This window comes from Netta rufina (genome assembly GCF_964035555.1).
Source record: "Netta rufina genome assembly, chromosome: 3".
Classification (NCBI taxonomy): domain Eukaryota; kingdom Metazoa; phylum Chordata; class Aves; order Anseriformes; family Anatidae; genus Netta; species Netta rufina.
This window is the reverse complement of record NC_140125.1, coordinates 33,567,313-33,589,968: the sequence shown is the minus strand read 5'-3', so window position 1 is coordinate 33,589,968 and position 22,656 is coordinate 33,567,313. Positions and strand designations below refer to the sequence as shown.

Below are 22,656 nucleotides of genomic sequence, written 5' to 3'. Positions count from 1 at the left end.
ATAGTTTGTAGTGAAAGGGATGAGGAAAACAGAGAAACAATTCTGTTCAGAAAATCAGAACATACAAATTGTTAAGTGATGAACTAACATAGTCCTGCAATCATGCTTCATGCCTCCTTTAATAAGTTATGTTTGTTTTAACACTGTCCTTTCAGAGGTAACTGTGTATTCTAGTTAGCAGCTTTTGTTGCATGTGCTCCCTACCTCTTGTCCTCAGTATTGCTCTGGCTGTTTGCACCCACTGCCCTCCAAGCCAGCGTGCCCCCGTTCTGGGTATCAGTGAGAGGCAGCAGATGTGCGACAGGTCCCCATCACATCCAGCCCGTGGTAGGGCTTGGAGTGTTACATTAACTACATCCAGGCTGTGCTGAGTTAGCTAAGCCTCAACTGCTGCAACTAGCTAGGTAAGAAAGAGAAAATGACAAAAATGCAACCAGAGGAGTGCTGCAGTTGTTTAAGGATGGGGTTTAAAAAGAAACCACGGTGTTAGTTGCCTTTTCAGTGAGGTTTACCTCTTCAAAAGTAATTTCTAAAATCCAAGTGAATCATTTGGCAATGCTAATGCTTTGAGGAAAACAAGAGCATGAAAACATAGCTTCTATGTGATCAGTTTGTGGACAAAATGATAGAATAATAGGCTCTTATATCTGTATAACTCGGATATTTTAGTGACTGGCTTAGTCAGAAAAGAAGAGAGATCTGAAAGAAATGAAGCCTTAGAAGAGAGATTTATTTTGAGACAAATAGTACTTAGGGGTGAAATAATGTATTTCTTTTTCTTTAAACTCAGGTTGAGCAGTCAGAGCTTTCTTAGTAAATTAAAGAGAGAAATAAAGATATTTATGACCTATAATGACAGTGGTTTTGGAAGAATCACCATATTAGATGTTTTCTAACTGTTATTGTTTCACTGCAGCAGAACCCTTTTATTTCCTGAATTTTATGTTATAATAACAATTTGTTGTCTCCTGTACCATTTCATTGGAGCAGCAATATTATAGGGTGGAAAAGACTTCAATGATGGGTGCTGGCATGTAGGAACTATCAAAGACAGTGGTTGCTTTCTCACTGGTCTGGTGTGTGACAGTTCCCTAACACTAACTGTAAATAAAAAGAATATAATTGAAGTTGTTGCCTTTTTCAGACAAAAGTTTTCGAGCTCTTTGACTGAAGTTTTGAGCAGTTTATTTGTGGTCTTGTTGCATTGCGTGCAAAGTTGTTAAATAATTTTGTTTGTGGTTTTCCTCAATAAGGAAATGGTTTGCTAGTTAAAATGTATTTAGGATGTTAGAAAATAATTGCAGCAAAAGAAAAGTTCCGAATTTGTATATGATTTGCAGCAAATCTCTTAGAATGTAAACACACTTGCCAAGCAAACATCTAAAGTGACACTGATTTTCTTTTTAATAGGAGCACCTAGACAAAGCAATTGAACTTAAACCTCAAGATCCTTTTTTATATTACCTAAATGGAAGATGGTGCTATTCAGTAAGTTTTCTTAATTTTTTTGTATCTTACATATTGAATATACAGAAAAAATATAATACATTTGAAATGAAGTAATGGGACTTAACACAAAGTAGGTGTTTATTGAAGTAGATGTTTGGAGCTAAATGAAGCAGTGCATATACATTTCCTGAATCAACTTCCATGTGTGTGATGTTAGTGGACTACCATACAGGCTTGGTAAATTTCAAGAGAATGTCTCAACAAAGATAAAGAGAGAAAATCTGTCGTTCAGCGAAGTTTTGCAAGAAATACAAGTTTTGTTATGCCAACTCAGCAAGAGCTTTTAAATATTTTATTATTGACGTAGTGATAAGTACTCATATAAAAAAAAAATAGATCGGTTTGCCAGTTTAGCAGTTGTTTGTTTGTTTTTTAGCAAAAATGATGCTTTGTGCGTATGAGAGTTGCTCTATTCTGAAGCCCACATCTTTGATGGCTCATATGACTATCCTTATCACTTCATCTTTTATGCTACGAAGAATCTCTTGTCCAAAGAAAATGTTCTTGCATAGTCTAGGCTGTAAAAGATCATTGGGAGGCTTCTCAGAGTAGTAAAGGCTGATATACAGTGAATTCCAGCCCTGCCTTTTTCCTCCAGCTACTTCCAGTGCTAGTCATTACGAAGTGCCTGCAAACTGGAAAGAAGGAGTTGCCGTGTTATTTAGAACATTGCAGCCTCTGACTTTGCTTGTCTTTATCTGCAACAAGCCTTAATGCCAGGTAATCTTTCAGCAGTTCTTTCAGATCATATATATAACTTTCAAAAAGCTTTCAGCAACTACATTTTTTCTCAGTGGATCCAAATGAAGAATGACACAAACTTTTTCAAAGAGCTTATTTTGCTTTTCATCGCAGTGTGTTCTTCAATGTCAGCATAAGCAATGCAAAAGTGAGTTGCCAAAGATTGTCCTATATCATGCATACTGTCCTGCCTTTTGAAGAGCATCTCTCTCACCAGTGATTCCTTAAGCACTTTCATATGATGTCCAACAACTGACTGCAGCTTCCATTTCTGTCAAACACTCCCAGATGTTTCTCATGGCTTATTTAACACTGGAGCTATTGCATTTGGAAGCTTTACATGTAATCTCAGCATACCTCATTTTGTTAATGCTGTGCTATCTTTTAATCGTATTTCATGTTAGTGACAGTCACCACTTACTGACTGACTACATGTGGTTTGTTGCACAGTACCATTATGAATTCATGTTCCACACTTACAGCATCTATGCAGAACTTCCTTGGTGAATAATAAAGCAACAGATTAGGATTTGCCTTAGGGGGTGACCTGACTTGCATTGTATTAAGTGAAACTTCATATGATGTAGCCACTGAAAAACAGATGTAGCCACTGAGATACTTGAGATTTATTTTTTACTTTTTTTTTTGTATTTTCTTATTTTCAGTTCTTGCATTCTGTGACTTTCTTGCTGGCCTTGACAAAATAGTAGCCTGAAGAGCTAAGCGCAGACTTGCGTAGTACAGATAAACGCAAGTACCGGACTAACATTTTATTTTAACTTCTAGGGTGGTCAGCTGTTTTGTCACTTGTACACTTTCAGTAGCAGGATGAGGTGATTATTCAGGACATTTGTTCGGGCTTAGAAACCTTGCTTGAGTATGGAAGTTAGGTCTTAATCCTAGCCTTTTGAAGTTCATGATATTCCCATTAGTTTTAGCAGACTGAGTGAGTTTCTGTGCTGATCCACCAATAGAGGTTTTGGTCATGCACGTAGTATAGGTAGTCTAGGACCTTGTGGAAGATGCAGCAGATCTTGTGATCTTTTTCTGCAGACTGTGTTGTTTCATACCATGGTAATTATCCCTCAATTAGGCTGTTAGCTGTGGCATTGGTTCTAAATACTTCCTCGGGGTGGGAAGTATGGTAGGGTGTTTAAAGAATGTGTATTACACTTCCTTTGTAATGCTACCTGTAGATGGAGTGATTATGCTCCTCTTAGACCCTGTGTTTTTTTCTGTTTAGTCTAGCGGAGGTTGAGGCTGGGAAGGCGGTGTTACCCACTGCAAGGAAAACAAAGGGAAAAAAGGGCTGACCGAGGAAAAAAGGTTAGTTTGTACTTGAAGCTTTAGCTCACTTTTGGGCCAAGCTAAGATTTGCCTTAACATTTGCTCTTCCATAAGTGTTGCTTATTTGATTTGTGTTAGTTTTGCTAGGATTTGGCCTTGCCTAACTTTCTCATTGCAACGCAGCCCTTTGTGAAGAGCAGTGGTGTGGCAATGTCACATTTCTTACACAGTGGCTGCTCTTGCTGGGCCAGAGCTGAAGCTGGTGCAAAGTGACACAGCACCTTCCAGCAGAACAAGGAGCTGGATTGCCACTGCCTTGCAGCACTGAGTGGGCTGATGCAGAGCTAGTGACTTTCATGTGCCACATTGTCTAAAAATCTTTTTTTTCTGGTTCTGATTTCTTTTACCATTATAAAACCAGCAGAGCTGTATGAAAGAGGTAGATGCTGGTTTGATAGGAATATCATCACTGCTTTGTTAGAGAATTAATTCTGCTATCGAGATCAGGTAGGCAAGATTTATGAAAGATCACTTTATAGATGTCATAATGGGCAAAGTATTGTCTGGAAGAGCTGCTGTGTATTCAAGAAGGCATGTGTAGCTCCCATATAGAGCATGGTTTTTATTTTGTTATGACAAAGGGAAAAAATAGCAACTATTTATGCATTGAGCAAACATAATAGAACACCACAGTAGTAGGCAACTATGGAGCCCTACCAAGTGTTACTGAAGTATTCCTTTTTCTAGAGCTAATGCACACTTCTAAATGATGGTGTGTTGTTTTTTTTTTTTTTTTTTCCAGTTTATCTTCAGTGATAACGTGTAGGAAAAGTTAAATACCATATAATTGTTATTAAAATACTTTGAAATATCTGTTAAGAAAACTGAACCAGTATTTAGTGTGCATAAGAGATACTAGTATTGCAAGGAAAAACAACTGCCTCAAAATATTTTTTATCTAAAATGTCTTTAATGATGGTAAACTAAACTCCTTCTCCTCAGCCTTCCATGACATAACCAAGCTTTGCTGACCACTATCTTTTAGGGAACATTGCATGGTCTAAGTATATGCTTGCATAGATGCATGTGACTTAAAATAAGTAGTGTTTTAACCCTTTTAAGTTGCAGCTTTTTGTTGTTAAGAGATCAGCAAGAAATATTTATTAGAAGTGAAAAGATCTATGGTGCATAGTGTAGAGTAATTATTTATTTCTTTAGAATTTTGCAAGCAATTGTCTGATAATCCTTAAAAATTTAGTGTTTGTTTTTGTTTATTGCTTTAGTGTTTAGAGTAGCTTTTAAAAAACTGAGTCCATATCTAGTTAAGACTAATGGCTACTTGCCATTATAGGAGTGACATGAGATGCCTAGCGTATAATTGTGAAACTGGAGCAGAGCCTCTGGCAAATATTAGTGGGGTGTTAAAAATTAGATTTCTTGGAATTTTAGTTTTGTAGGTTACATGCCATGTGTTGAGTTCATCTCTGGTGTATCCCAATTTAATCTATTTGGGTTACATCGGGGAACAAATTGACCCAGTTCCTTTGTCTGTGTGCTCTCTAAGTTTGCTTCTCTTACTGGAAAGTGAAAAGCCCAGGGAATTCAAGTTGGATAAATGGTTAAATGCCCATGCAGAGTGTAGGTTCGTCAGCTGGCAAGAAAGAGAATATTTATGTTGGAAGCCAGTGTTTAAAAACTGCTCTCTAGTTATTTAATCTCTTCCAGAAGTCACAACGTTGTAAAATTGTATTAAATAATTTCACATTTAATATATTGTAATTAAAAAATGATAACAATAATACTCTGGGGATAATGAAGTAGGTACCATTAATATTTTATTGAAGCTGGATCAATGAAATCATTCTCCTTTATGGAAGACAATTGTGTTATGTGTCACCAGAGAGCTATTAGCAAGGAAATGTTGGAGGAGGATATCTTTTAGGGGTGCAGGTTCCTCCTGGCTGAATTTTCAGTCCAGATGGCTTAGTTTCCTTGGTGCCAACATCCTGGAGTTCGATAAGCTGTGAATGGGCAGGGTTTGCATTTCATCAAAACCAAATGGGAGACAAAACTGAAAACGGTCTCCAGTCACCAAATGATCTAGTCGACGTGAATTTTGTTGATGCCTATGGAGGAGAAATGCATGTTAGGGTATCTCTTTTCCCAGTATTTAGGAGAGAACCACATTTTCTGCCTTAATCTTTGCTGGGAAGAGTGGTCTGGTTGGGAGAGTATTGCAGACAGATGCAGTTTAACTCTGTGGGTGACTTTCTTCTTTCTGGTCTTAATAGAGATTTGGGTAGGATAAGATGATGAGAACTTGCTCTTTTGACAGATCATGAGAAGAGGTCTTTCGAGCCAGATATGTCATTAGCTTTGGGACACTGAAGAGTGGCCTCCCCTCCTTGCCAGCAGCCAGGCTGTTGTGGTGACCCACACTGCTGCAACTCTAGGGAAGTTCAGGAGTTGGCTGATGGTCTCTCAGGTCCTTGTTTTTTACCTCTTCTAGAGCTAGTGAGATTAGCTGTCCTCAGTATGGCAGCTGGGGAGCAGTGTTCCTGTTCAGAGTGACCCAGTACATTCAAAGGAGATCTTTGGAAACAGTGTTCTTGCAGTGCTTCTGTGGGTTTTCAGGCTGCTGGGAGGGACTTGCATCAGGAAACCTGAAAAAATGCTTGGGGAACCTGAAAAAAAAACAGAGCTCACTTAAGGTTTGGAAATCATCTGTGGGGCAAGGACAGTCTTCCTTCTATATTGTTTTTCTTGAGTTATAGTAGTAATTACTTGCTGCATTAGCTGTTTTCTTATTACTTTCTGCTGTGCTGTACTGCTCCTGGACACACATTAAGTGAAGCTCAAGCTGATGACAGTTACAGTCTCACCCCAAACAGTCTCTTCGTACTTTATTTTCTATGGACCTTCCGATATGCTTTGCACTGTTTGAGGTAACCTTGAATGTAAAAGTTAAATTTTCACTACACTGGAGCACGCGACACCAGGGTTTCTGCTGCCTGGGCTTGTTCACATGCAGAGAACACTTAATGCGGTTAGTTGGTGTGCTAGGAATAACGTTTCCATTTCACTAAACATGGCATAAAAGATTTACTGTAATAAAGTTATTTCAAATTAAAAACAGTGCTTTTGTGTGTTTAGGGGCAGGGTATCATTTCCTGTTCATCATTATTGCTCCAGGGCACGATTTTGTGTCTTGCATAAAACAGCTCTATTCCCACCTCAGTTGTGCAGGCTAATGCAGGAGGGGTGTGGGGAGGCTGTTGTGATGGGATTCATCTCACTTGTCTTTAGCCAGAGGTACAACTGTCTGTGCTCCTTTTGTAGTTAAGGGGAAGAAAGAAGGGAAAGAGAAGAGTGTTCATCCAGGACCGTCATAGGTGAAATAAGAGCAGTGGCCCACTAGAAACGCTGCTGTCCCTGTGGACTGTGCAAGGAACCTGGACAAGCAGTACAAAGTGGGCACTCCATTTACAGATGGCGATAATTAGCTGCAATGAGTTCATCAAGCCAGTGGATTACAAGTTGGAATACTTTAAGTATGGAATACAAACTGGAAGCATTACAGCACCATCAGGCTATCCGTGTCATAGTCATAAAGTATGGGATTGAATCCGCTGTGCGTTGAAGATAAATTGCTATTGTCCATATGTGTTCTGGTGTTCTGTTTTTAAGCATTGCTTTAGATTGGTTGGGTTTGTAATATAAAAGTGGCCAAGTGTATTTTCTTTTAAAAAGTTTGAATAGTGCAAAGCAGCACCCAAGCCAGACAAAATAAGGCCTAAAACCTCAGTAAATCAGTTCTGATTAAATCTTGCAAGAAAATAAAATAACTGCCAGGAAGGACTTGTGTTTTCAATAGGTAATTATAACTCTACGTGGAAAAACTGCAGTTTTGTTCCCTCATTGCAGACCAGCAGACACGTGTGTGGTAATTGTATCTGTGCGCTGTATGTGTACCCTTGGGGTGCTGGGTGGTCTTGCAGAGAACAGCATAAACCTATGGATTACCCATATTATTTCCTTCTTATCATTCTCCTGTAAGCTTACTCTATGATGAGATGGACCTAGAAATAAAGAAACCCCCTTCCTCTTCGAAGAGAATAAAGAACGCTGCAGCAGAAGAGAACAATACGTTTGCATGAATCCTTTAGACATCTTTCACAGCGTATGTCTTAGAAACTAGGGAGCAGCTAGGAAAGTGAAGTGTGGGAGGGAGCTGTATGCATACCTCCAATTTGAAGTTTTAACCAGGATGCTGCAGTTTATAACAGTGTTAAAGCAGTGCAGGACAGGGGAAACATCTCGTTCTTTCTATGAACGAGAACTTGAATATTACCAGAGAGCTTTTCAAGAATAAATAAATAAACTGCATTCTCTTAGAAGATGCTTCAAGAGTGGGAGATGAGAGAGAGAATGAAGAACGCTTTTTATTACTCTCTCTGGAAGATCATTTTTAATGGTTTTGCGTGAAAGACTTATTGATGACATTTAACGGGTAAGGTGTTGAACCCTAGCAAACAACCAGCAAAACTTGGCCGGGATGCCCTCTGTCTCCAAGCAGAGTTGCTCTTATGTAGCTTGAGTCATTGAGGCCAGCAAGAAAACCTGGTCCTGTGCATTTTTCTGTTGCTTGCTGTATTTGTACTCTTTGCAATGGTATTTTAGGGCAGTTTGCAACAAGAAAATGTGTAGAGATTGATGTCTGTTCAAAAGAGAAGTGTTCTGGCTGATGGCTGTGGATAGCTTTGTGTTACGGTGCCAATGGATTCTGATAGTTTACCATAATTAACTGTAACCCTATAGATTATTGCTGAGTTCAGCACAAGAGGGTAGGGGGAAGCAGCAACAGCCCTAAAGAGAGACTGGGAAGCCAGAGAATGGGGCGGGAATAGTCCAAAGCTACCCAAAACCATTTTGGTTTTAACAGCGGTAGGACAGACATGAGCTCAATGCTCAACCGTGTTATTTGAATCACCTCTGCCTCTGAAACAGAGATGTCTGTAGATGTCATGACTCTTATTTCACTTCTTGTCTCTCCAGTGAGAGGCTCTCTCTCTTGGACTGCATGTCTCCCTTCTCTGTGTTGCACAGATCATGCTGGAAGTTGCTGGTAAAACACAACACCTTCATGTTTTTACTATTTTTTAACTCAGACATACTTGGTGACGGGAGCCATCAGTGCCATGGTTCAAATAAAACCTGACATGAAGGAATCAAGTTCTGAGTTTTCTTTACAGATGTAGTAGATGTGGCCAAATGAGTGTGGCTTCTCCTTTTCAACAGGCTCCAGTCTTGCACTGCATTCCTTCCTGGCTCTGTCCTTCATTAGAGACGTGAGGTGTGTTCTGCTGTGTTAGGGGATGGAGCCAAGCATTCTGTGGCAATAACAGAGCAATTTCTGTCAACTGTCAATATATGTAAGGGAAGAAGTCATGTACGTTATGTGGCAATGTGACAGTGCCTTCAAGTCCCTTTCATAGTAGCCGGTCTTCCTGAAAAGAGACGAAGCCTTTGGCAAATGTTATTTGTTAGGAAAAAATGAAACCTCTTTCTTTACAGTGATTATGCCCAGCTTCTGCATAGTAAGTGAATTTGTTTTATGAGGGCCAAAAGCACTGACGTTTTGACTGCAGCAGCAACTTTTCATAATGTTGAAGAGCAGTCTACGTGGACTACCACGCTAAGGTGTCTGCCATGAAAACCTTAACAGGTTTCTAGCCTTAGAAAAATAGCATGGTCTTGTGATACCTAAACTGTACTTTAAAATTCATACATTGGAATACTCTCATATCAGCGATGTTGATGTTTTGTATTTCTTAAAGTGTACATTTCTGAGTTAATGGAATCTAATATCCAAAAGGCTATGCTTTGAGTTGGCAAATCAACAGCATAAAGCATTCCTTTACAAGCTTGTTTGCAAAATAAGTTGTATAAGTAGTACAGCAGCACAGGACAGTATTCACTCCAAAGCTGGGAAGCAATCCTAAGGGCTTTTGATTTATGCTTTTGTATTTTTATTATAGGTAGCTCAGTTGTCTTGGCTTGAAAAGAAAGTAGCTGCTGCTCTCTTTGGGACTCCACCAACTTCAACAGTAGAAGAAGCACTGCAGAATTTTCTGAAGGTAGGTCCTAGCCAAGGGTTTTCCTGTGTGACTGTTTACCAGCTGCTGTGTGTGACTGTTGTCAAGATGTCTGCTCAACAGATTATGTTCTGTGGCTATAAATCAAGGGTTCTCCTAAACACCACAGAGCTCTATAATAAAATATTTTCTTCTTCTCTATTTTAAAAATAGTTTGGAGATGAGTGGCTAGCACTTCTCTTCCTTTAGTTTTACAGAAATCTTCAATGACTTGCTATGTTAATAGTTACTGAATTTAATGCAAAATAGATATGGTTTAGTTACATAAGCCATTGAAACGAGTTAGTGATAACTACTCATTTGTCCACTTTTGCAACAGTGTTAACATAGGCAAAGAAAACTTTGGCATTGTGACACTTAGGCTTTTCTGATCTAGAGCTCTTCTTTGAATTTCAGTAGAAGCCTTTCTTGTTTGTGGGGTTGAAATAACACAGAGGAAAGACCTTTACAGTGAAGTAGAAAAGAATGTCACAAAAGTCCTTGTTCTATTTGAGTGCACAGTTGTAAGACAACACTATGTGCCTAAAATGAAGCTGACTTTCAGTGTCTTTCATATGAGTCATTTCAAACTCTGGGCCTGCTACATAGAATTTTTTTACTTTACTGAACTGAAAGCATAAACTTCCATCATTACAATTACCTTCAGTCAGTTTCTCCAAGGACAAACATGTTTTTCCTCACTATGAAAACTGTTTATTTTCTATGTTCTTTCTGTGTCTATTTAAAGATGGCACGATTTTCTGAATTTTGGAGAATACAATACATTGCCATCTTCCCAGTGTAGAGATTTTATCTGTAAGGTCAAAATCCAAAGATGGTAGAAATAATTTGAAATATATACTTTAGCTTCAGGGTATTTCATGGAGGACTGCAGAATGGCTGTGGTTTTAAGTCAACTTCTGCAACAGAAATTGAATTACCTTCGAAAAGACAATTGTGTGGTATTACACAGTGAGTGAAAGCAGCATTTTTTTTGGTTCAAGAATTGCAGCTACAGTAAGTTTCACTGATGTAATTTTTCTCTCCCCAAAGCTATTTGCTGATTTAAAGCTGCTTCTTGGTTAGTTAGATAATTGATAATATTTGTACTCATCAATCAAGGTTTTACATCCTTGATTTGTTTTAAAAGGAAGGTGATCCTGAGCTTTTCAAACTACCTGAATTTTTCAGAAGATATTAATGTAAAAAGAAGGGTGAAGAACTAGAGCTAGAAGATACGGATCTGTGCAGAAAAATAATTAAAACATTGATGAATGCAGTTCAGCATCAGTTATTCAACATGTGAATGATTGGTTGCGTGTTAATTTCTGTGATGAGGAAATAATTATTAATAATCTAGTGACAGCAGTGTCTTTTAGCCTATTGTGTAAATGGATGAATCCAATAATGTTCTATAGAATGTTCCAGTATCTTTACTACATGTAAGCATTTAGAGAGAGGAGACCAAAGAATACAGAATGCTTTTGTGTGCAATATCAACAACTTGTGTGCCTGGATTAGTGTTTGTTTTTTTAATTTTCTTGGGATTTTTTTTTTTTTTTTGGAAGTGCTAAACATTGTGGTGCACAGTAAGGATGATTCACTCTGATGTTTGAGGAAATTTACTGCATTACAGAAAACGTTACATGGACCATGTAAATCTCCTCATGCAATTTTTATGTCTGTTTTGTTTCCTGTTTTTTATTCTTTAGGCAGAAGAAATGCATCCAGGATATTCCAAATACAATTATGTGTATTTGGCAAAGGTAACCAAGTTCTTTTAAAACTAATGGCTTGTAGACTCTGGTATTCTTACAGTGGTCTGATTGGAAACAAAATGTTTTTTCTTCTCAGTGCTATAAAGACCTTGGCCAGAAAAACAATGCACTGAAGTACTGTGATTCTGCACTGTCAGTTCTCTCAGTTACTAATGAGGTGGGTATTGAGAGTGATAAGTTGTTCTCTTGTGACCACTGTCCTGCTTTGGTACCCATTATTACACTGTCAGTAATAATGTTTCACTTTTTCCTCTGAACACAGAACCTTCCTTTTTCCTCCGTTCTAGGTTGGAATATTGCAGTTGTTTGTATCTACAGCTGTAAAGAAAAAAAATCATCTTTGTTTGAGAGAGGGACTGTGTCAGTGTCAGAGGCTGTCAGAAATTGAATTGCAGTCTTTGTAATTCAACCCATAGCTGCTGAGCATGTTACTGTTCTGAAATTTTGCCTCAGACCTACTTTTTCTCAGTTGAAATTACTTGGGATTTTTGTCCCACAAGATCTACTTCTGTTCCTGAAAGCCTCTGTTTTGTGATCTGTGTTGAGGCCTGTGGGCACTGTGTGATTGTAGCTGCAGCAGAAGTGGATGAATTGTTCAAACTTGGCTTTGTCTTCAACCACAATGTGATTAAAGTGGCATAGTTCTTTGTTATATCTGCTGCAACATAATTCATTCTAAGAGATTATTAGATTCTCTTTTAGACCCTTTAGAGTATTTTAGTATATGCGAGCAAAGTTTCTAGAGATATTTGTGAGTTTTTAAGTGATTGAATTTCTCAAATGTAAACCAAGTCATGGCAAGAAGGTTCCCTCTTGCTGTCTCATCTCATGTAGAAGCAAGTTCCATAATTATCGACCTATGACTGAAAAAGTGTTACCATCCTAGAGCGTGACAAGTTCAAACCTGAGCTTTGTCAGCCTAAGGGACCCCCTTTGAGCACAGCAGATGTGGTAGGGAGAGAGAGAGGTGATTCCGGAGATGAATTGGCCCTATCCCATTGAGTTCTTTGAAGTTAAGGAAAAAGACCATTAAATAGCTCTGTGTTTTGATTGACAATAAGCGCTGTGTGTGGAGCACTAACATGTTTATGTCAAATGTTCCCACTCAGAAGAAAGACCACTGCGTGCCTCACCAGCAGCTGCTCCTGGGTGGCATTTGTTTTTGGTCCAAATGAGAGCATGTACCAATCATAAATTAAGCAATCATTGCTTAAGTTCATTGTTTCTTTAAATACGTACTGATGTAGACACGATATAATAACATCTTAACTCTTTATTCTTTACCTTTTGTTGAAACGTACCTTCAACTTGTGCATTTTTACAGAATGTTTTTACAGAATTATCAGTTATTTTCTACCTTTGTTGCATAAAACATAGGAGAAATGGTTTGAGAGAGAGCGCATGCAACTGCAATTGCTTGAACTCAGCCTGTTTTGTATATATCTGCTTTGACTGTGTTCATGCATCTTATTTTATTTTTTTCTGTATTTAACCTACTACACGCCAGGTCTTATCGCAATGAACTCTGTAGCTATCCAGCACAATTTCAAACATATGCATTGCAGAAACTTCTGGTGGGCAGAAGGCTGTGTGTGTTTAGTGAACTGGAAGTCATGCAGCATGTTCATCAGACTCCTTGGAAAAGCACAGAGATAACACAGAGTTGTATTCATCTTTGGTAACAGCAGCTGGACAAAATTTTGGTGTCTAGTCACAGGTAGTTGCTGAGGCTCCCCGTACGCTCAGTGGAGGAAAGAGAGAGGCTTCCAGGTGTCTCATCCTGACTCGTTTCCCTGGTGGCTGAGAGAGATTAGGTGTGAAGACACGTGTAAGATGCATACCTGAGACACCTGACTTCCAGACTGCATAGATAATGGGAGGTGAATCCTACCTCTGAAGGCCAACGGCATCAGTCTAAACGTGAGCTCAGTTCAGTCCTCAGAGTTCAGTGTTTCCTGGGCCACCCTGGGGACAGGGGTTAGTCCCTGCCAAAAGGAACACCCTGTCACATTTCTGAAGTGCCAGCAGGCCAGAGGTGAGAGCAGGAATTTGGGAGCAATTTGAGGTGCGTGTGTATTCTGGCAAGCAGAGTGGTGATGAAATAAGAATCATATTGGTCTGTGAACCGAAGAAGCAGCAGCAAGCAGCACCCAAAATCTTCTGTCCACCTGAAGATGACAGCAAGACAAAGTCCTCTTCTGTTTTGACTAATTCTATAGATATCACAGATTTGTCTGCTTTGGTTCATTCGCTTGTTTTGTTTTAAGTTTAGAAAAAAGGGTCTAAGAAAACACAGTACTGGAGCAACCATGTGTTGTGTTTTGTTTTGTTTTGTTTTTTATTAAAGCAGGCAGCACAAGGTAACACCAAGCTCACATATGGGAATTACTATAAAATAAAGATCTGGAACACAAACTCTTTGAATGCTAACTGTTACCATGAATCCCAGTTGAATTAGAATACCGTGTCTCACTTGTTTAGAGAAAAACTGTTAATTCTGGGGGAAATGTGTTGGAACTGAAATGATTCAGAGCTTGGAGCTGTATGTAGGAATAACATTTAGTCAGGCTAGTTTAAGGGAGGGAAGAGACTGTAATGGCTGGAGACTGAATTGCCTACAGCCATGTGAAATGCAGGGTTTGTGGTCTGGAATAGAAAACAGAGTTCAGCAGCAGTTTGATGATTCCTTTCCGTTTGCCACAGCACAGGATCTTAAGGTTGTCAGCAGCATAGGATGCAGTCACTGTCATGTGAAACCCATCATTCCTAAGTATAATCATAGTTTCTCATGTGAGTTGTTTTAAAACATCTCTTTCTTCAGGCAGGGGAATTCCTTTGTTTCTAAATGTTATTTTTTTCTGAGAAACGCATATATATATGTATAAAGGCATAAAATCAGTTGTAGACTGAGACATGCTTGCTGGAATGGTGCCACAGTGAGGAAATACGTACTATTTCATGATACAAATCACCCTGCAGCATAGCTATGAAAAATAATAGTAGATAATGGTTTAATTTATTTAATTTTTTTTTGCTTCTGAGCATCCACAGTTTCCGTTGACTTCAGTGGGAACTAGAGTTACTCGGCATCAGTAAAATAGCCCATAGCTCATTTTAATCCCCAGGTCAAATTCTCAGCTGGTCTAACTCAGGGTACTTCTTTGACACTTTGTCTAGGATTCATTTCATGTAACATTGCAGGCTAAGTGAGATGGTTTTGGTCTTGAATGTTGTATCGCATCCAAATAGCCTTTCCGTGTGTATTTTCTACCACTTACAGAATATCTTTTTCATTCAAGTGGCTTCCAAACAGAATTAATTCTTCCAAAAAAAAAAAAAAAAGGCAAAACAAACAAAAAGAAAAAACAACAACCAACCAAACAAAAAAACTTGTAAAAGGGTACTAAAGAAGTAATCAAGGTAGAGACAACTTCTGATTGAATGGCTGACTCCTGTAAGTCCTAATATTAGTGTGATTTTTTTTCATAGTTTGGCACATTTTCAGCCAACCATTCTGTGATATATTTTTTTTTTCTTTTGAAAGGGAATACAAGAGAAATGGTGTTTTTGGTAGAAATTAGATCTGTGAAACAAAACTCCTGTTACAGCACTACATTAGAGATCTTTCTCCATCATCTCTACTCTAAACAGAAACCTCCGATGAATCATATGGTCCTTCCTTGGCCATAAATACCGTCACACTGTGGGGTGGTATTACATAGCTGGAGGTGCATGGGACATGAAATTGTCCTGCTTTTCTCTGGTTGCTGTCCAGGTGGATAACCCCTGGGTCCTGGGAAACATTTACCCCTTCAAAAATAGACATCCTAACGCTTAGCATTGCTGTGAGTTATTGCAAAGTGTGTAACAGCTGCTCTGTTTATCTCATCGAACTTGCACTACCCTTACTGAGACTCATTATTTTGTTATGTGCTCAGAGCCTCGTTGAGTGTGGCTACATAAAGGGCTGTCAAAACCAGATGTGGTGGACTACTGTGATGGGAAAATACCTTTCTTTGAATTTGGAAAAAATATATATATTTGAAAACATGAATGTTCTTATATTCGGAAAGACAAAATCAGTGTGTGGGTGCCTGAGCTTGATTAAACACACAGTGCTTTTCACATGAGTGGAATAAGGTGATTTGAAAGAGCTAGGTAGATGACACCAATTTCTTGTTTATAAAAGATCGTTTGGCATTTTCAGGGGAGGAACTTGTAGAAAATGTACATATAAATGTAGAATTATGAAGTATAAATGTGAAGAAATTACTATTTTCTCTTGTCTGGAGGTGAGCTTGGGGATTGGGAATGAACCCTATGCCCTGTTAGGGCCAGTGAGCTCACAGTGAGGTATTAGCAGCCTAACAGAGAAAAAGATGTAGTGGATTAATTCATTAAAAGCTCAAAGTTCAGGTCTCTCCGACATGTTTTAAAAACAAATCCAAAAAGCAGTAGTTACGTTACAATAAATTTCTTCTTCCTGGTTTTCTCTTTTCAGCTCTTCTAAAACTACAAAATAAATGTTTGCACTGAGAGGTACTGAAAAATCTTACTTAAAATGCAGATAAAAAGTTTTCTGGAGCTAAGAATGTATTTTAAAGTTATTGGTGACTTTAAAAATATTAATTTAAAAAGCACTCCCTCCTTCCCAACAAAAATAAAGGCAATTCAGAGTTAAAAGTAACAAGAAAGAGAGATTTAGATATTAGAGAACTTTATCATTCTGACATTCACTTCTTACAGCTGGAGCATGGCAGGAGTGTAAGGGTTGGTAAGGAATCTGCCTGTAGCCGCAGTGACATTTGAAATCTGGGGAAATCAGTGTGGAAGAGAAGGAAGTAAAAGTAATAACGGGAAAGAATGGTGGCTGAATGTTTAAATAAGAGTGTAGCTGCTGAGAAGAAATAATGCCTGTAAGATTTTCTTAACTTTTTTTTTTTTTTTTTTTACAATTAATAATTAATTTCACAGGTTATTAATTTACATTTTGAATTTTGTTTGTAAATAAAAGAATGGGAGTTTAAAAGGGATTGAAGTGAGAGCGGATTATTATAAACTTCAGCTTCTATCAGTTGTTCCCATCACAACAGACTTTTTGAATATCCTGAATTTTCCAATACAAGTTCACCAAGAAATGCCTCCTCCAGCTGCCGCTGACTGGTTCTGTGTAGCAGACCTTGCTGTGATATTTCCAATAGATCTCATTTGAAGTTGCTGCAGTTCTTCTGAGTGAGAATTTAAGAAGGAAAATTTTAATTTGCTTTTAAAAGAAGGGTAAACATTATGAATTTTCTTTTCATCTTTGTGATTTTCCCCTGTTAAGATATATCAAACTACACATGTTGCTCAGTGCAAAATGTTATTGTCTTCAGAGGATGTCAATTCCTTTAGATTTTATGTGCGTTGCTATCCAAAAGCAGAAGTCCATAATGCTTCATTTACACAATAAAGGAAGCATTCGTATTTGTGTTCATGTTGAATTTTGGGCTATTGCTTTTCCTGCTAATGCTGTTTGTGAAGTTGAACAAGAACTTCCTAGCAGCTACCACCAACCCCAAATTAAAAGTTCTTGTGGATGTACTGTTTGTCAAAAATTACAGTAATTGCTAAAAAAAAAAAAAAACAAACACAAAAACAATGACAAAAAAACACTATTAAAAGCTATTCCTTAAATTGTGGTTCAGTTTACACTGAATAAGAGTGCTTCGAGCTCAGGGAATAGTCCTTTTAAAAACTCATTGCAAAGAGATCACATTTCAAACTGTAAAATGCTGCTAAAAATGAGACATTTGTAAAAGATCGGCTTAAAGAAGTTGAGACCTCCATTATTGTAAATTATTTTATCAGTGTATTTTTCTCTTAGTGATTGGGCTGATTTGCAATCTGCATCATTTTGAATTTCTTGCTGAAAGGTTTGTTTGCATTGTCTGCTAATACTTTATCCCCCTCCAAAAACCATTTCCCAAAATGCTGAAGCTATTTTTTGTGGTGTAGTATTTTCATACATAGGGAGAAAGCCTGCATTGATAAATGCCGAGTGAATTATAGTTTGTGGTTTAAATGACTAGTTTTTCACGCAGTACTGGAGGCAAAATCCTGAGGAAGGCAGCACAGTTTTAGCACAGCTGTTCGTGCAGCAGGAGTGCTCGGCAGGCAGCTCCTCGGAGCACGGAGCGGGTCTCCTGCTGGCGGTGCAGGAGGAGTACTTCCAGAGCAGGATTCTCGGAGGCATTGCAGGATGAAGAGGTGTGCAGTTACTTTCTTGGTTTTGAAGAGTGGCCGAGGGACGTCAAGCTTCCAGGAGTTTAAAGTATGTTGTCCTGGGGCCAATAGACAGGGTGGAGGGAGAGCCTCAACAGGCATCTCTCTGAACATCTGCTTTTGGACACCAACAGCTCCATACAATAATTAAAGGAAACCAGAGTATGGGTGCAACCAGGTCTTGTAAATTAGAAAAGAATCTGCTGGTGGATTAAAATTTTGCTCCGTTAGCAATTATTCTGAACGGAAATCTGACATTTTGTAATTGTTCAACAGCAGTCCTAGAACTAGCTGAACTATTTAGTCCTCGACATCTGGGTGTGAAAGGGTGTTTTCCTGTCTGCTCAAAGTGTAATCAGAACATGTTGAATTATTGTCAACTACATATTTTAAAGCTGTGCTTACCTTGATCCTAGGAGCCTTGAGAAGTTACAGTTCATCCCCAGAGGAAGATACTAAAAATATGAAAGAACACAAAGCGCCCTGACTTGGGATGTACGGCAGTCATACAGAAAGTTGCAAGTGAAAGATTGTATTGGTTTATTGAAGTATCTAAGGGAAGGAAGAAAAATACATATGCCTTGGTGTGCAAACAAACACCTACTACAGTCACACCGTGTGTGAGAATCTACTATGACACTGGGAATGGATAGCATATAGCTTTATATGATTTATATGCTCCACAAGAGCTATTGCTCTCTAATTAACAATCCTTGTGCCTGTTAGGGAGCCTTTTTTGTTACAGCCCAGGGTTTTTCCTGGAGCTGTGAAGGAATGATACAGCTGTACCCGAAAGCAGGGGTGGCTCTCAGCACCTCCTTTCTGTTACCACATATCAGAGCACAGCTTTGGACCACCCTCGCAGCCCTCACATTTAATATACCAAGCAGCCACACTGACTTCAGTGAAACCCTACAGGATGCATGTCAGCTCGGGATTTGGCTCTGGCTGTGCAGTTATGTTGTAGTTGGCTAGAGTTACCATTCTGTCGGTGGTCATGGGGGTCTATCTGTTCTCCGCTGACAGTTGGGACTTTGTCGACAAGTGCACACATGTGTAGTGCCTGGGCTGAGTGTGCTTAGTGCATACGGAAATAATTAGCTGAGATGGAAGGTAAAATCGTTATCTTTCTGTCAGTTCTAATTGCTTTTTAAGTTTTATATGCACATTTATACACTATATTTTTAAGTTTTATATGCACATTTATGTCGGTGTGTATGCTTATTGATATATTTTTTATTATTTTAGCAGAAATTAGCTGTAAAAATGTGGGCTACATGCAATTAAGCCAACATTCCCTTCTTCCTGCCAGCTATCTCTTCTCTCTTGCTCTTGTTTTCAACTCCCTCTCTTCCCTTCTTCAGCCCCTGGCCTCCCAGGTCTTTTTTTTTTTTTTTTCCTGTGCATATCCCCTGTGAATGATGAAACAGAAGAGAATGGCAACTAAAGAGGAGAAGGGGAAAATGCAGTCACTGACCCTGTAACTCCGAATACCCTTCGTGTAGCAGTTAGCAGAACATTTGAACTTGTGTTCAACTCTGAAAATTATATGAGAAGTGTTTAATAAATTTAAGCCTTGACAGTAAAAAGTCAAGGTTGAAAATGGCTGGGTATTTAGTGAACGCTGAACTAAGCCTCAGGGAGAACAAATGGGACTGACGCAAAATACATTGCATTCCTTGTGCCTTGCACCTCTTCCTCTTCCTGCTGCATTCTAGAGGGAGATCAAAGCCTGCCTGTCCTTGGAAAAACAACAAAAAAAAAAAACAACAACAAATTTAAAATAAACAAATTTAAAACAAAAATTGTTCATTTTTAGAAAGCCACAGACCCAGAAATCAAAGAGAAAGCACGTTGTTCAAATATAGGACTTCAAGCCTTTACAGTTAATTGAAATAAAGCTTTGACATTAATGAAGTTTTCATCCTTAAGACTGGAGACAGGCTCAATGAACAGCGGTCTGGGCTTCTCTCTCCTTCTGGTGTGACATAACTCTGGGTCTGCAAGGACCTTCTCCAAGTGTGACAATATTGTTCCCTTCCCTGGCCATTCTCAGCTTTGCTTTTAACGCCATTACAGACTTTTAAAATGCTTTTACCATCTGGGTTATTATTATTGACTGGAAGCCACTGGCTCGATTAACGCAGTCCATTAAATAGTTTGTAACGATTATACTTCTTGTTCCTGATCCAGTCTTGTTTAGAACTGGCAACCCAGAGCAGAGAGTTTTGCACGTTTGCAGTTTCTTCTCCAATTAGTTCTTAGAACAGTCACAGTTTTGCTTCATTCTTTGTCCTAAGCTCAGAGGGAGATTCAGGAAGGATTGCTCAATGGTTTTGGGACCTTGCAACTCACTAGAGCTCCTTGTTTCTTTCCTTAGAAGCAAAGGACTATATTGGGTAATTACACGTGATTGCTTGGAGCTGTATTTTAAAAAGCTGTGTCATGAAAAATGAGTAAAATCTGTCAACCCATGAAATGCTGGACACTGTTCAGATATGAGAAAACCTGCATCATCGTTATTTTTGGCTTAGAAAAGTGTAAAAAAAAAAAAATAGGACCAGATACAATGAAACCATTTTCTTAATAACGTGAGACAGTATCTGGCATTTTACTTTTTTGTTTAATGGAGTTTGGCATAATTTGCACAAGTCGACTGTGGTAAGTACAGAAGGGAGTGTATTTTCCTTAAATTAATGAATGTATTGGTACAGATCTTGAGTTTCCTGGTTTTTATTGCAAGCCATGGGCTGGTGCTCCAGGCAGCCTGTAGTGATGTGGAATTTAAGGGGTGCTGAATTCAGTGTGATGTTTCCTTCTGTTAGAGTATTTTGGCAAGAGCTTACTGGCTTTGCAGTGTGTGCCTTCCAAGGCCTCTGATAAATGATTAGGCAGATAGTTTAGCCTATTGTTGCCAGTGGGAGCAAGGCAATGACTCCAAGAGAAGCATCCAGCTAATGTATTAATGCCTTAATCCAGACCAATAATATAATGTATTTTGACGTGTCTGGCATATGGTTTTTATCATCTCAATATTCTTCTCTGTTCCTCCATGACATTATGGACAACTAACCAAAATAAAGAGAAGCAGGGATTTCTTCACCCGTAAAATGTATTTTAAAATGTCCAGTATTTTGTTCCAGCTCTTTGGTTGATTGGATAATGAAGTGATCCTGAAATTCAGTGATTACTTCACTGTCTGTCAGAAGTATTTTCTTTCAGAATTGCTTGTGGCATTATCTGGGAAAGGAATACTGGTCTCTGTCATTAGAAATACTTGCACAAAATTTGTGATGTCCATGTGCTTTTGGCTTTGCGCTTCTGAATGCACACGGACGCATATACTGGGTGGTTGGACCCTTACCAGCCTGGAGGTATGAGGTGCTGAATTTTTAGAAACGTGGACTTAAACCAAGGTGCATTTTGCAAGTTTTGCAGCAGCAAGTAGAGCAAGTGGATTATACCCAGGGGACACTTCAAAAATGAGCAGAATAATGGAGTTTTATGCACGTGCTCCTTTCGTAACTGGTTATATATGGAATAGGCAAAATGTATGTTACTGGTTACCTCTGAAAGAGTTCTGTGGGCTGGGCTTGGTTTACAGCCCCATGCACACTGTGCATTTACTTGTCAGGCTAAAAGGAGCCTTTCCCTTCTGTCATAGGAGATATATTATGGTATTGGCTCTGACCACAGCAGGTTATTTGCCCCTTGCTCACTGACTGGCTCCACTCTTCTGTGAGCCCAGTAGATTAGGTAGAGCCCACCAACACCGGTCTGGATGGTACTGAACCTGCAGTCACTCCGTGGTGGTGAGTACAGATAGCAATGGCTTTATACACTGAAGCCACTATCTAACCTTTGTTGTTAATTGCCTTTTCCAGTGTTTCCTTGTTAATTGGATATTAAATCGTTAGCAAACATCACAGAAGTACCCGTAGAAAAACTGCACAGTCAGGTTACCAGCTTGCATAAAGTATAAAGCAAGGATGTACTTTATACAAGTTACACCAATAAAAGTTGTGGCCCGGGCTGAAAGGCTTACTTGTCTGCTTAGAAGGATATGTGGGGCTAACATTTTAAGTGCTTTAACAGAGCTGTAAAAGGAGGGCTGACATCTGGCTCTTGTTTTTACTTCATGCTTTATTTTTGCAATCACTGACAAATTAACTTACTTTACGTCTTGTACATTCTGTGGCTATTCCAGTTGTGTGTTATGTCTGTTGTTAGTAAAGAAATGTGGATAGGCACGTATTAGCAAATCAAGGGATTTATCCTATTTGAGTTGATGCATGATTGTCTGTTTCTTTCAGGACAAAGAGGCCCAGAAAGACTTAGAGGCTTTACTTCTCACACTGAAGCTCTGATACGATGCACTTTTTAACTCTTCACGTTGTGATAAAACTGAAGAATTAAAACGAGAGTCTGTAGTGATTGGGGACTGCAGGTGAATTCCAGCTAAGTCAATGGGAAAACTGTCTCTGATTTTTGTTGGCTTGGATCTTGGCCTTTGAGCATCTGGCAATTAAGACATGAAAACGACACGTTCATTTTTGATTATTTATAATCTGGTATTGAAGTTTAATTTGAGATTGCTGACACTGTGAATTCGATTCTCTAAACAGGAGGTCCACTGCTGGCAATGGACATACTGGGGATAGAATGCAAAATGCACACGTCTTACTCTTTGAAAGATTAATCAATAAATACATGATGCCAGCATAGAACTGCATGTAGCAAAAACAAAAATGTTTCTATAATAAATTATATTTGTATCAACTAATCTACACAGTTGTGTACAAAAGGAAATCATGTATGTGTATGTTTACACATTATTCTTATAAAATTAGAATCTTATTAAAGTAAAAGCTGTTGCTTCCACAAAGCTCTTTTTACCTTAAACCTACTGCTGGTTTTACATGGAAACATGAAAAATTTATAAA

The 22,656-nt window shown here is 38.7% G+C and overlaps 1 protein-coding gene across 1 annotated transcript in view; it reads left to right on the top strand.

Annotated features, from left to right (window-relative positions):
* RMDN2 (regulator of microtubule dynamics 2) overlaps positions 1-22,384 on the top strand; it is a 45,883-nt gene extending 23,499 nt beyond the window's left edge. The window contains exons 7-11 of the mRNA XM_084285004.1: positions 1,411-1,488; positions 9,576-9,674; positions 11,384-11,437; positions 11,526-11,606; positions 22,027-22,384. Coding sequence (XP_084141130.1) covers positions 1,411-1,488; positions 9,576-9,674; positions 11,384-11,437; positions 11,526-11,606; positions 22,027-22,080 — 366 coding nt within the window. The 3' untranslated portion in view covers positions 22,081-22,384. The remainder of the gene's footprint in view (positions 1-1,410; positions 1,489-9,575; positions 9,675-11,383; positions 11,438-11,525; positions 11,607-22,026) is intronic.
* The last annotated feature ends 272 nt before the right edge of the window (positions 22,385-22,656 follow it).